This window comes from Myotis daubentonii, chromosome 11, assembly GCF_963259705.1.
Source record: "Myotis daubentonii chromosome 11, mMyoDau2.1, whole genome shotgun sequence".
Taxonomy (NCBI): domain Eukaryota; kingdom Metazoa; phylum Chordata; class Mammalia; order Chiroptera; family Vespertilionidae; genus Myotis; species Myotis daubentonii.
This window is the reverse complement of record NC_081850.1, coordinates 80,339,578-80,351,645: the sequence shown is the minus strand read 5'-3', so window position 1 is coordinate 80,351,645 and position 12,068 is coordinate 80,339,578. Positions and strand designations below refer to the sequence as shown.

Below are 12,068 nucleotides of genomic sequence, written 5' to 3'. Positions count from 1 at the left end.
AGGTGGGGGAGGCCAAGGAGGGCTTCCCGGAGGAGTCGTATCTGAGCAGCTGAGGGTCCGCATTCGTGCCGGAGCCACCAGAGGGCAGGGCTCAGCCTCCCTGTCTGCGTGGACCACGCAGGTCCGTGTCCAGAGACCATCTCTGAGCCAGAGCAGAGCGGCCGAGATACAAGCCTCACGGACAACGGGGACGGAACCCCCACCGAGCAGAGCGGGGGGTGACGGGAGCCTGTGCCGTGGAAGACGAGCTGCTGGCAGGACCAACGCCCGCCCGCCCTCCGCCTGGCACACACCCTTTGTTCCCTTGAACTTGGTTTTCGGGCTGGGCGTCTGGCCTTTCCTACCGGGTCCCTGCTCTGGGCACCACACCACGGGGGCCTGGGGGCACCGCCCACCGTGAATGGCTCTTTGTTCCTGGGAGGTGAAGGCAGGCCCCGGCGGGCTGGGCACAGGAGCCTGCAGGCCTGTTCCTCGGCACCCGCTCTCCCTTGTTCGAAGCACCAGCCGGGACCCACCGGGTTCTTCAGCTGGGTTTCCGCCTCCGTGGGATCGGCCCCCGGGGCTGGTGCACGCCGGGCCTGCCTCCGGGCAGGGGATGGGACGGGCCTGCCCTGGCACAGCTAACCGCTAACAGCCTTCCCGTCTGTCCAGCAAGTGAAACTGGAGGAGTTCGGGCGGCCGAAGATCGACGGGGAGCTGAAGGTCCGGTCCATCGTTAACCACACCAAGCAGGACAGGTGAGCGGGGCGGGCGTCCCGGGCGGTGGCGCCAGCCCGGCCAGGCACCCGCCCCCACGGCGTGGAAACGGCTTTTCTGCTGGAAAGAGCTGCCCGCCCGCCCGGCTTTGTGTTGCTCTGTTTTAATTGCTTCCTTCCTTCTCGGCGAGAGTTGGGCCGGGCGGGGGGTGGGGGGGGGACCATTCTTCCTCATGGGGCTGCCTTGCCCGCGGCCGGCACTGGGCTGGGCTGGGCTGGGGGGCAGCCAGAGGCCTTGGCCGGCAAGCTCCCAGGCTCCTAGCAGCCAGGCAGAGAGCGTGGCTACATGAGCCTTTGCCAAATGACCGAGGGAGTGCCCAGGCGGGCGACAGGGACGGCTCTGGCTGAGCTGGCACGGCAGCTGTTCAGTCCTCCGTGCACGCCTACTCTGTGCGAGGCCTGGGCCGAGGCTGGGGTCACAGCACACACGGGTTCGGCTCACGCGGGGCTCCCAGTCTAGTTAGTGGGAGAAGGAGCTGGGGGGTGGAGGAGTCCATATGCACCTTGGGCCATGGGTGAGGTCAAGGAGGGCTTCCTGGAGGAGTCGTACCTGAGCAGCTGAGACCTGGCCGAGGGTCAGGTGAGCGGGTGAGCCAGGCAGAGGACAGGGCTTGGGCTCCATCGCACAGCGGGAGCGCGGTGCACTGGCCGTGCTGACGCCCCGCCGCGCCCTGGGCAGGTACCTGTTCCTGTTCGACAAGGTGGTCATCGTCTGCAAGAGGAGGGGCTACAGCTACGAGCTGAAGGAGGTCATCGAGCTGCTCTCCCACAAGGTGACCGACGACCCCATGAACAACAAGGACATCAAGAAGGTGGGTCCCGGTCCTGGGGGGACGGTGGGGCAGCGGGGCGCACAGGCCAGGGGCCGGGGTGATGCCCCCCTGAGGGGTGTCGCGGAGTGGCCCCGGGAGAGGGTGGGCTGCAGTGGGGCAGGGCTTCCCTTGTCAGTCATCCTCTTGTCGCTGTGACTCCTGCTGAAGGCGCCCCCCTGTGCCGGCCCAGCCCAGCCCTGGCTTTCATCTCTGAATCTTCCTGGGAGCGGGAGTGGCCAGGATCGCAGTGCCCAAGTGAGGGGATGAGCAGAGGGACCCAGCCAAGTGCTCGGGTGGGAGTCGGGTCTTAGACCTTGGCCCCCGACTCCAGTCATCATTGGCCCTGCAGGAAGCAGGCCTTCCTGCCCCTGCCCACCCTGCCAAGAAGGGCCCTGGGTGGGCCTGGTGTCAGCTGTCAGACTGCTGCCCAGTCAGTGGGCCATGGCTGGTGGGGGTGGGGCCGTGGCTGGTGGGGGTGGGACCACGGCTGCTGGGGATGGGGCTACCCTGCTCTCTCTGTTCAGTCCTCCTTCTGCAGAGGTCTCTGCACCCAGAGCTCGGGCACTTACTGTGCAGCCCTGAGCTGGTGTGCGGCCAGGAGCCAGGGTGCTAAAGACTCAGACCCTGGACCTCAGAGCTTACAGTGTAGAATGAGGCTGCCGCCTGGAAGAGCTGTTGGGGGGACCCGCCTAACCCTGAGGTCCAAGACAAGCTACTGGGGCGCAGAGGTGGTGGGCTGAGGCCACGCCCCAGGCTCCGGGCTGACGCTCCCCCAGGTCCCAGCCCTGGCCCTTCCCCTGAGGGAGGGAGGCCCGGCGGCCCGCCCCCCGGCTCTCCGCAGTGGTCAGTGCCCTGGGCTGTGAGCCCCGTCATGACCTCGCCCCCCTTTTCCTCTCCTCTCCTCTCCTCATGCTGCCTAGTCTCATGGGAAAATGGTAAGCGCCTGCGCCCCTCCCGCCTCCCTCACCTCCGGCCGATGCGGCACTTCCCTCCTGAGCCGGGAGTGGGGGCCTGGGGCCCCAGGGCCCGAGGAGGGCGGCTCATGGCTTTCTTCCTCCTCGTCTAGTTTCTTATCATGACGATGATGTGTGTGCAGGAGAAAGGGGTTGCCTCCTACAGAGGGTTCAAGTGAGGCCCGCCCCCCCTGCCTGGTCCCCCCGCTGCTCCGTTCCCTGGAGGTTAAGGCCATGGCTGGTCAGGGGTTTGCCTAGTGTCCCTCTGTCACCCTCTGTCTTTCTTCCCCCCTCCCTCCCTCCCTCCCTCCCTCCCTCCCCCCTTTCCCCTCTGCCTCTCTGGTCCCCCCCTCCCTTCCTTGCCTTCCACCATCTCTAACACCTGGGCCCGGGGTTTCCACACTCCTCTTCCGGGGCCCCTTTGGCAGCCCCTGAGGTGCCAGGCCTGGGGGCGGCCGAGGGGTGGGCAGCGTGTGGGGCTTTGCCGTGGGCGCCCCAGACCCATGGCCTTTCCCTCCCTGTGCCTTTCGGGTGATTTGCCTCAGAGCAGTGAGCTTCTTGAGCATCACATTTAGGAAGTGAGAGGAGGTGGGCGGTGATGGAAGGCCCGGGGCCAGTTCCTGAACACGGGCTCCCCGGGGACCCCGCTCAGCCATTAGGGACCCGGCTGCACCAGCCGAGTTCAGCTGAGGGCGCACCGTGGAGGGGGCGGGAGGGGGTCCCAGGAAGTCCTGAGAGGGGTCTGCACATGCACCATGTACACGTGTGCAGGCATAGACATGAGTGTACTGTATACATGCACCTGCGCATACACATATGCACATGCACACACATGTCCACACCCCCACACGAGGGCACTGTACACATACACGTACGTGCACACAGGCACAAACATGCATGCGAGCGCACTGTACCCGTGCACATGCATACACGTGCACACGCAGGCATAGACATGCATAGGAGTGCACTGTACCCATGCACATGCATACACACGTGCACACGCAGGCATAGACATGCATAGGAGTGCACTGTACCCGTGCACATGCATACACGTGTGCACACGCAGGCATAGACATGCATAGGAGGGCACCATACCCGTGCATATGCACACACGTGTGCACACGCAGGCATAGACATGCATAGGAGGGCACCATACCCGTGCATATGCACACACGTGTGCACACGCAGGCATAGACATGCATAGGAGGGCACCATACCCGTGCATATGCACACACGTGTGCACACGCAGGCATAGACACGCACAGGAGTGCACTGTACCCGTGTGCACACGCACTCTCCCCCCGCAGTGGTCCTATGGCTTCTACCTGATCCACCTGCAAGGCAAGCAGGGCTTCCAGTTCTTCTGCAAAACCGAGGACACGAAGCGGAAGTGGATGGAGCAGTTCGAGATGGCCATGTGAGTCCCGGGGGGACGGCCATGTGAGTCCAGCGTGGGGGCTCGGGAGTCCCGGGGGGACGGCCATGTGAGTCCTGGGGGGACGGCCATGTGAGTCCTGGGGGGACGGCCATGTGAGTCCAGCGTGGGGGCTCGGGAGTCCCGGGGGGACGGCCATGTGAGTCCCGGGGGGACGGCCATGTGAGTCCAGCATGGGGGCTCGGGAGTCCCGGGGGGACGGCCATGTGAGTCCCGGGGGGACGGCCATGTGAGTCCAGCGTGGGGGCTCGGGAGTCCCGGGGGGACGGCCATGTGAGTCCGGGGGGACGGCCATGTGAGTCCCGGGGGGACGGCCATGTGAGTCCGGGGGCAGTGTGGGGGCTCGGGAGTCCCGGGGGGACGGCCATGTGAGTCCTGGGGGGACGGCCATGTGAGTCCGGGGGCAGTGTGGGGGCTCGGGAATCCTGGGGGGCTGGCCATGGGAGTCCCGGGGGCAGCGTGGGGGCTCGGGAATCCTGGGGGGACGGCCATGGGAGTCCCGGGGGCAGTGTGGGGGCTCAGGAATCCTGGGGGGATGGCCATGGGAGTCCAGGGGCAGTGTGGGGGCTCAGGAATCCCGGGGGGACGGCCATGTGAGCCCAGGGGGCAGTGTGGGGGCTCGGGAATCCTGGGGGGGACGGCCATGGGAGTCCAGGGGCAGCGTGGGGGCTCAGGAATCCCGGGGGGACGGCCATGTGAGCCCAGGGGGCAGTGTGGGGGCTCGGGAATCCTGGGGGGGACGGCCATGGGAGTCCAGGGGCAGCGTGGGGGCTCGGGAGACCCAGGGGAGGGGGAGGGCAGATGCCCAGAGACTGAGATGGACTTCGTCACCCCCAGCCCCACGTTCGTGGCATCCTGGCTGTTTCACAATCTCCCGGGCAGGGGGGCTCTTCCTCTGGCCCAGGTGGGCTCCGCTGCCCGCTGCCCCGAGGCTGAGCCCTGCACGGCTGTCTGGCAGGGCATTGCGTGGCCAGCAGTGGTCGCAATGCCAGATGGACCCCTGGTGACCGCTTCCCCAGGGCCCCCAGGCTGTGACTCTCACCTTCTGTGGAAGCCGCAGAACTATTCCATGAAATCTAGGAGGAGCCCGTTATGTCCAACAGAGAAAGGTGATCAGTGGGTCATTGGGGACCCCAGGCACTTTGGACCCGAGGCCCGAGTGGCAGGTCCTGTGCCCTCAGACTCTGCGGTCAGACGGGCAGGCGCGCCCAGCCCTGCCTTTTCCTCCTGGTGAGCTAGCGGTGAAAGGGAGGCGGTTAGGGGTTTGTTAGGGCGTCGAATGGGGACACATCAGAACAAATGACCGCCCTGCCGGCGTGGCTCAGTGGCTGAGCGTCGACCTGTGAGCTAGGAGATGGGAGTTCGATTCCCGGTCGGGGCACAGGCTCAGGTTGCAGGCTCCATCCCCAGTGGGGGGCGTGCAGGAGGCAGCTGATCCATGATTCTCATCGTTGATGTTTCTCTCTCTCTCTCCCTCTCCCTCTCCCTTCCTTCTGAAATCAATAAAAATGTATTTTTTAAAAAAGGAAAAGATAGATGATGTCTCCTGCACATCTGCCCCGGCTCTCAGGCTGTAGCTTCTCCCCGGTGCCCTCTATGAACACTTCCCATCCCGCCTGCTGGCTTTGCCGCCAGCCCCGGCCTCGCGCCGTCTGACAGGGGACGTACCTCCGGGTGAATAGACGCAGCGCGCGCCCCCTCAATGCCCAGGGTGCCTGCGGGGAGCTCAGCTCACTGTTCATTCTGAGGTTTTCGTTGCTGACTCGTCCCCGTGATGAGTTCCCCGAAGAGCTCCTCTGCTCAGTCTTGACCACTGCCCACGCCTGCCCCACCCAAACCCTGTCAGGGTGTAGCCATGACCTGCACCCAGGCCTCTCGTGCCCGTGCAGCACCCCCGTCCAGCCGGGGTGTCGGGCAGACCGGGCTCCGTCCCGGCCCAGCCCGGCTGGCGTGGGGCTCAGGGGACCTGCCGCCTCCCTCCCACCAGGTCCAACGTCAAGCCCGACAAAGCCAACGCCAACCACCACAGCTTCCAGATGTACACGTTCGACAAGACCACCAACTGCAAGGCCTGCAGGATGTTCCTCCGGTGAGGGCCCCCCCCCGCCACGGGGCCCGCCCCCACCGCCTCTGACCACCTCCTCCACCGCCCTGGGCGGGGCCATCCGCTCAGGTCCAGCCGGGAGGGGCGGGGACTGTGCCCGTGGGTGCCCGGGCGCGGTGTGGGCGGCAGAGCAAGGCGGGGCTGTCCTCGGGGAGAGCGGGACGGGGTCTCAGAGGCCCGGGGCGCTCTGTGGGGACAGCGGGGCGGGCCTGGTGCTCTGTGGGCCCTGCCTGCGGCTGCCGGGTGTGGGGACCTGGGCAGTGCCTCACCTCCCCCCCCTCCCCGGCACAGGGGCACCTTCTACCAGGGCTACCTGTGCACCAAGTGTGGCGTCGGGGCGCACAAGGAGTGCCTGGAGGTGACGCCTCCCTGCAAGATCAGTGAGTACCGCCGCCCCCGCGATGCACCCCGGGGGCTGGTCCTCGGGCCGCACCTGACACCCCAGCCCCCTCCTGCTGTGAGCGCGCCCTCGCCCCTAAGCCCGCCGGCTTTGCCGTGGTCATTGCATCTGTAGCTGGGGTCTCACCACACGGGCAGTCCCCCACCTTTTGAAGCCGCTGTCAGACACGCACGGCCTCGAAGCGCACCTCGCCCGCTGCGGCGAGCGCCGGTCCCCGTGGTGGGGGCTCGCCCTCTGAGGCCTGATGCTTCCTTTCCAGGTTCGCCTGCTGACGCGGTGAGTCCGCCACGCTGTCCTCCTCCTGCTGCCTGAGCCGCGCCCTGTGTGGCAGCCAGGCCCGCGGTGCCAGCTCTCGGCACTCTTGGGCCGCGCCGGCGAGGCAGCCACTGTGGTCACGAGGGCCCTGGTGGCTGCCGCCCTTCCCACCTGCCCGCTGGCTGGCTCGCGGCCATGGGTGCCCGGCTTGGTCACCTGCATCTGCCCACCTGCCCCCTCTGGCTCACAGCCCTCCGTCTAGCTGCCCTGAGGACGTAGTCCCGGAAGTCACTGTGGGGTGGGCATTGGGGCCTGCCCCAGCTGTGGGGTCCGGTCAAGTTAACCAGCACTGAAGCGTGCTCACTGGCCCTGCTTGGGGTGCAAAGACGCCCTCCTGGAGGAGGGGAGGCGTCTAGGCGAATGCGATGGGACTTGTCCCAGGCAACAAACCCAGGCTCAGATCAGCGAGGCTCCAGGGCTGGGGTGGTCAGGGCGGGCTCCCTGGAGGAGGTGGGAGTTAAGGGTAAGGATGGGAGAGGGAAGGGGTGGATGTCCCAGGGCTGTAGAGGGGCACAGAGGTGAAGGAGATAGTAGAAATAGTGGGGGGCTGTCACATAGGGGAGCAGGAGTCTAGGACGTGCCCCTGCCCCGCCCCCTCCCTGCCTTGACCCTTCTCCCTGCGGGTGGGGGAGTGTCGGACATGGGGCCGCCTCCTTCAGCCCTGTCGTCTGTCCTTGCCCTCACAGGACGCCTCTGGAGCGGGACCAGGTGAGTGCGGGCTCGGACCTTCTCGTCTTCGTCCTTGTCAGGGGTCACCCTGGGCCCTCCGCTAGGGCCCCAAGCCGAGCAGACGGGAGCGCGGCTGCTTTCCCATGTTCTGTCTCCTCTTCCCACCACGTGCACACGCCACGCACATGACACACACACACACACACACACACACACACACACACACACACACAGCCTGCGCTGCATCACAGGAACGGGGCTTTCTTTAAAAAAAAAAATTGATTTTAGAGCAGTGGTTCTCAACCTTGGCTGCATATTAGAATCACCTGGGAATCTTTTTAAAATCCTGATTCCTGGGCCTCCTCCTCCTCCGGAAATTCTGTTTCTTTGTTACTAATGTTGTGGCCCCACCCCATCACAAAGACACAGAATTTCCGGAGGATGAGGCCCAGAAATCAGGATTTTAAAAAGATGCCCAGGTGATTCTAATGTGCAGCCCAGGTTGAGAACCGCTGTTAGAGAGAGGGTGAGAGACAGACAGACCCATCTGTCGTTCCATCTGTTTACGCATCATTGGTTGGTTCTTGCGTAACCGGGACTGAGCCTGCCACCTTGGCGTGTCAGGATGCTGCTCTAACCGACGGAGCCACCGGCCGGGGCCCGGAACGTGGGTTTTCAGTGTTGAGTGTTGAGAGCACCGTGAGCTGGGACGCAGCGTCGGGCCCGGGCCTGGCAGACAGGCCCAGGCGGGGCGGCCGGGCCAGAGCAGGGCCTCTCTAGGCACGGCCTGCAGGTCTAGGGGGCTCAGCCAGGACCCCCATGTCAGCCCCAGAGCTGTCTACCAGTGAGCGGGGTGGCCTTGGTGCATCCCAGGCGCGGCCCGCCCTCTCTGACCCAGGGAGCTCGCCGCCTGCAGGTGCCGCTGTTGGTCCCAGCGGGGGAGGCGTGTAAGGAAAACACGGGAAATGCCATTTGAGAATACGGCCCCCTAGCCCAGTGGTGGCGAACCTTTTGAGCTCGGCGTGTCAGCATTTTGAAAAACCCTAACTTAACTCTGGGGCCGTGTCACATATAGAAATTTTTTGATATTTGCAACCATAGTAAAACAAAGATTTATATTTTTGATACTTATTTTATATATTTAAATACCATTTAACAAAGAAAAATAAACCAAAAAAATGAGTTCGCGTGTCACAGGTTCGCCATCACTGCCCTAGCCTGTTACCGCGCCCGCGTGCACACACACACACGGACACGCGGGAGTCCGGGCAGCATGGCATCCCTGAGCCACCCCCACCCCCTGTCCCCACAGGTCCCAAGATGGTGGCTGTGCAGAATTACCACGGCAACCCCGCTCCCCCTGGGAAGCCGGTGCTGACCTTCCAGACGGGCGACGTGATTGAGCTGCTAAGAGGGGACCCCGAGTCTCAGTGGTGGGAGGTAGGTCCTGGGCTGGAAGGTGGAGGCCCCTGCACCCCAGGCAGGGTGTGTGGGGGTGAGCGGCAGGGGTGGAGGGAAGAGGGCTGTGGGCAAGGCCTCGGGGCCTCAGGCGGTGGCTGTTCCCTGGGAGGGGGGCGGCGCCCTCACGGAGGCCGTCCTGGCGTCCCGTCCGCCTGCTGCCTCCCCGCGTCCTGCACACCCTCCCAGGTGTGACCGGGGCCGTCAGCATCGGTGGCCTCGCAGGGACGCGTTGCTGCTGTGCCAGCGCAGGGCCGGGGGGCAGCTGCCAGGGGCCCGGGGCAGCTCCTCAGGCAGAAGGGACGGGGAGGGCGAGGCTGAGCCGCCCCCGCCCTGGCCTCCCAGACGCCCTGGCCTCCCAGATGGGGTCTGCGTGGATGAGAGGGAGCAGCGGCCGGGAGGTGAGGCCCTGCCCCAGCTCCAGCTGGGAGCAAGCCGCCTGCCTTCCGTGGGCTCAGTGTTCTCCTCTGTGACGCGGGGAGGCCCCTTCCTGCCCAGAAGGGTTAGGTCAGCGGAGGTCACAGCGGGAGGTGATGCCGGCACATGCGTCTTGGGAATGGCCCTTCCCCGTCCTTGTCCCTGGGGGACAGTGAGCACCCCCCCCCCCCACACACACACATAACCCCCAGCCAGACCCTCGGCCCTGACCGTGCCCTTCCCTCTGCTCCAGGGGCGGCTGGTGCAGACCAGGAAGTCCGGCTGCTTCCCCAGCGCGTCTGTGAAGCCGTGCCCTGTGGACGGACGGGTGAGCGTGGTGGGAGCTGGAGCCGGGTCCGGGGCCGTCCTCGCCAGGGCCACCTGGCTGACGGCCGTGAGCTGGCCCCGGAGCATTCTGCACCCAGAGAAGATGGGTGGGCCCAGGGCAGGGTGCCCTCCTGTTTGAAGGACCCGGCCAGTGGGGGTTGCATTCCGTCATGGGTGTTAGAAACCCAGAAAGGGCCCGACACCAGGAGCTGTCCCAGCGCCCGCCTGGCCCCTGGCGCCCCTGCCCTGCACGCAGCGTCTGTGCGGCCTCCCTGCCCAGGGGACGGAGGGCGCAGGAGGACACCTGGGGTCTGGGACCGGCTTTGCTGGCAGGTCAAGGGCACCACACGGCAGAGGAGGAAGTGTCGCTAACACCGGGTGGCCTGGGGCCGGTCTTGTCCCCCCCATTCTGGGCCTCAGTTTTCCCATCTGCACGGTGAAGGGGTGGGAAGGGGATAGGTAGTCTGAGGCTTTGCCCATCCTGTGGCCCAACCAGGGGCAGTTGGGGGCTCATGCCTGCGTGCAGCTGCCCCCTGGAGACCATGATGCCTGCCCTGGGGCCTCGGGCTGAGCGCTGAGAGCTGTGGGGTGCTCGTGGCCCCCGAGAAGTTCTGCAGCCTTTGTCACCCTCCCGGGGATGGGTGCCCGGTGTCTGGTTGCTACTCCTTCATTCATTCACTTAACCAATCATCACTCATCCATTCATTCACTCATTCAAACCGACTGAGTCACTCAGAGGTGGTGAGTCCTGGTCACTGCCTTCAGGGACCCCGTAGTCCAGTGGCTCCGGGGCCCAAGGGCCAGGTCATTGCTGACAAGCCCCCTTTACCCCCACTGTGTGGACGGCCCCCGTGGAGGCATTAACACCCGTGTTCTCTTTTGCAGCCACCCATCGGCCGGCTACCATCCCGGGAGATCGACTACAGTGCTTACCCCTGGTGAGCCGACCAGCGTGGCCCTGGCTGAGGGGTGGCCCCTGGGCTGTGGGTGGCCCTGGGCTTTGGGGTGGCCCTTGGATTGTGGGGGGCATCTCTGGGCTGTGAGGGTGGCCCACAAGCCCGTGAGCAGGCCAGGTCTGGGTTCTCCAGGCAGCGGAGCCCAGCTCCCTGCCCTGGTCCCTCCACGGCCCTGATCGCCTGGGTCTGGGGGTCTCCCCCATCCCTGGCAGCAGCCTCCTTTGCCAGAGCCGGTCATCAGGGGGTGCAGTTGGGAGAGTGAAGTGCCCTCTTGCACTCTCTGCATGAAGGGTCGCTACAATATGTGGGAGTGGTGTAGTTAAGGCCAGGTTAGCCACGTGCTTACACGTGAGCAGCTCGCTGGGAGCAGTGGGATATTCGCTTACTGCAGGTGTGAGGTGGCGCTCTGGTGTGAGCCGCAGTGCAGGCGGCCCGGGGTCTGGCTTCGTCTCGGCCTGCCAGGTCCCCAGGCTGCCTCGAGAGTGACCGCCCGCGGTGGCCGCAGCAGGGGCAGCTGCAGTGCGGGGCCCTCACTCCTCGCGGGCTCGTCTGCAGATGGGCGCTGCTGTCCCGGGCGGGAGCCGTCACCGGCCTCAGCGTGACCACCTCGCTTCCTCCGTCGCTCTAGGTTCGCAGGCAACATGGAGCGGCAGCAGACGGACAACCTGCTCAAATCCCACGCCAGCGGGACCTACCTGGTCCGCGAGCGGCCGGCTGAGGCGGAGCGCTTCGCCATCAGCATCAAGTACGTGTCCCCGAGGCCGTTCGGACCTCAGAGCCCACGCCCCCTGCAGGTCAATGTTGGGTTGGGCGGCCGTGGCAGGTAGCGCCCAAACCTGGACACGCTCGAGGTGAAAGGGTGTCCACGGGTCCGCACCCCTCACTGGCCCGGGACCGGTGTGAGTATCCTGGCTGCTGTCGGCCCACAGCTGCCCTGCGAGCTCGGCCAGACGTTTCTAGGTTCCAGGGATTGGACGAGCTCGGCCGCAGAGCAGGCAGGGATGCTGTGAGGGTCAGGGGCTGGACGAGCTAGGCCGCAGAGCAGGCAGGGATGCTGGGAGGGTCAGGGGCTGGACGAGCTCGGCCGCAGAGCAGGCAGGGATGCTGGGAGGGTCAGGGGCTGGACGAGCTAGGCCGCAGAGCAGGCAGGGATGCTGTGAGGGTCAGGGGCTGGACGAGCTCGGCCGCAGAGCAGGCAGGGATGCTGGGAGGGTCAGGGGCTGCCCAGCGCCCCACAGGGGGCCCCGGAGAGCATGAGAGTCACGTGGCTGCCATCTTGCAGCTCCCGCCAGTGGTCTTAAGTCGGGGTGCCCTCCTGCCCAGAGCTGTCCCCCGACCCCCACCCCGGGTCTGCTGTCACTTCTCCAAGAGACAGAATCTGTTGGTGATTGGTCACCGTTGGCATCGAACACCCACTGGACAGGAGTCTTGGGCCAGGCGGGAGGCCAGGGATTAGGGGCCTCCTGT

General features: G+C 65.6%; 1 protein-coding gene across 3 annotated transcripts in view; it reads left to right on the top strand.

Moving 5' to 3' along the window:
• The window catches only part of VAV2 (vav guanine nucleotide exchange factor 2), a 102,347-nt gene that overhangs the window by 83,640 nt on the left and 6,639 nt on the right, over positions 1-12,068 (top strand). For all 3 annotated transcript variants that reach the window (XR_009447760.1, XM_059658439.1, XM_059658438.1), the window contains exons 13-23: positions 652-737; positions 1,435-1,567; positions 3,828-3,937; positions 5,943-6,044; positions 6,351-6,439; positions 6,719-6,735; positions 7,461-7,482; positions 8,756-8,883; positions 9,572-9,646; positions 10,531-10,583; positions 11,230-11,346. Coding sequence is in view for 2 of the 3 variants with exons in the window: in XM_059658439.1 (XP_059514422.1) it covers positions 652-737; positions 1,435-1,567; positions 3,828-3,937; positions 5,943-6,044; positions 6,351-6,439; positions 6,719-6,735; positions 7,461-7,482; positions 8,756-8,883; positions 9,572-9,646; positions 10,531-10,583; positions 11,230-11,346 (932 nt within the window). In the remaining variant the exon portion in view is untranslated. The remainder of the gene's footprint in view (positions 1-651; positions 738-1,434; positions 1,568-3,827; positions 3,938-5,942; positions 6,045-6,350; positions 6,440-6,718; positions 6,736-7,460; positions 7,483-8,755; positions 8,884-9,571; positions 9,647-10,530; positions 10,584-11,229; positions 11,347-12,068) is intronic.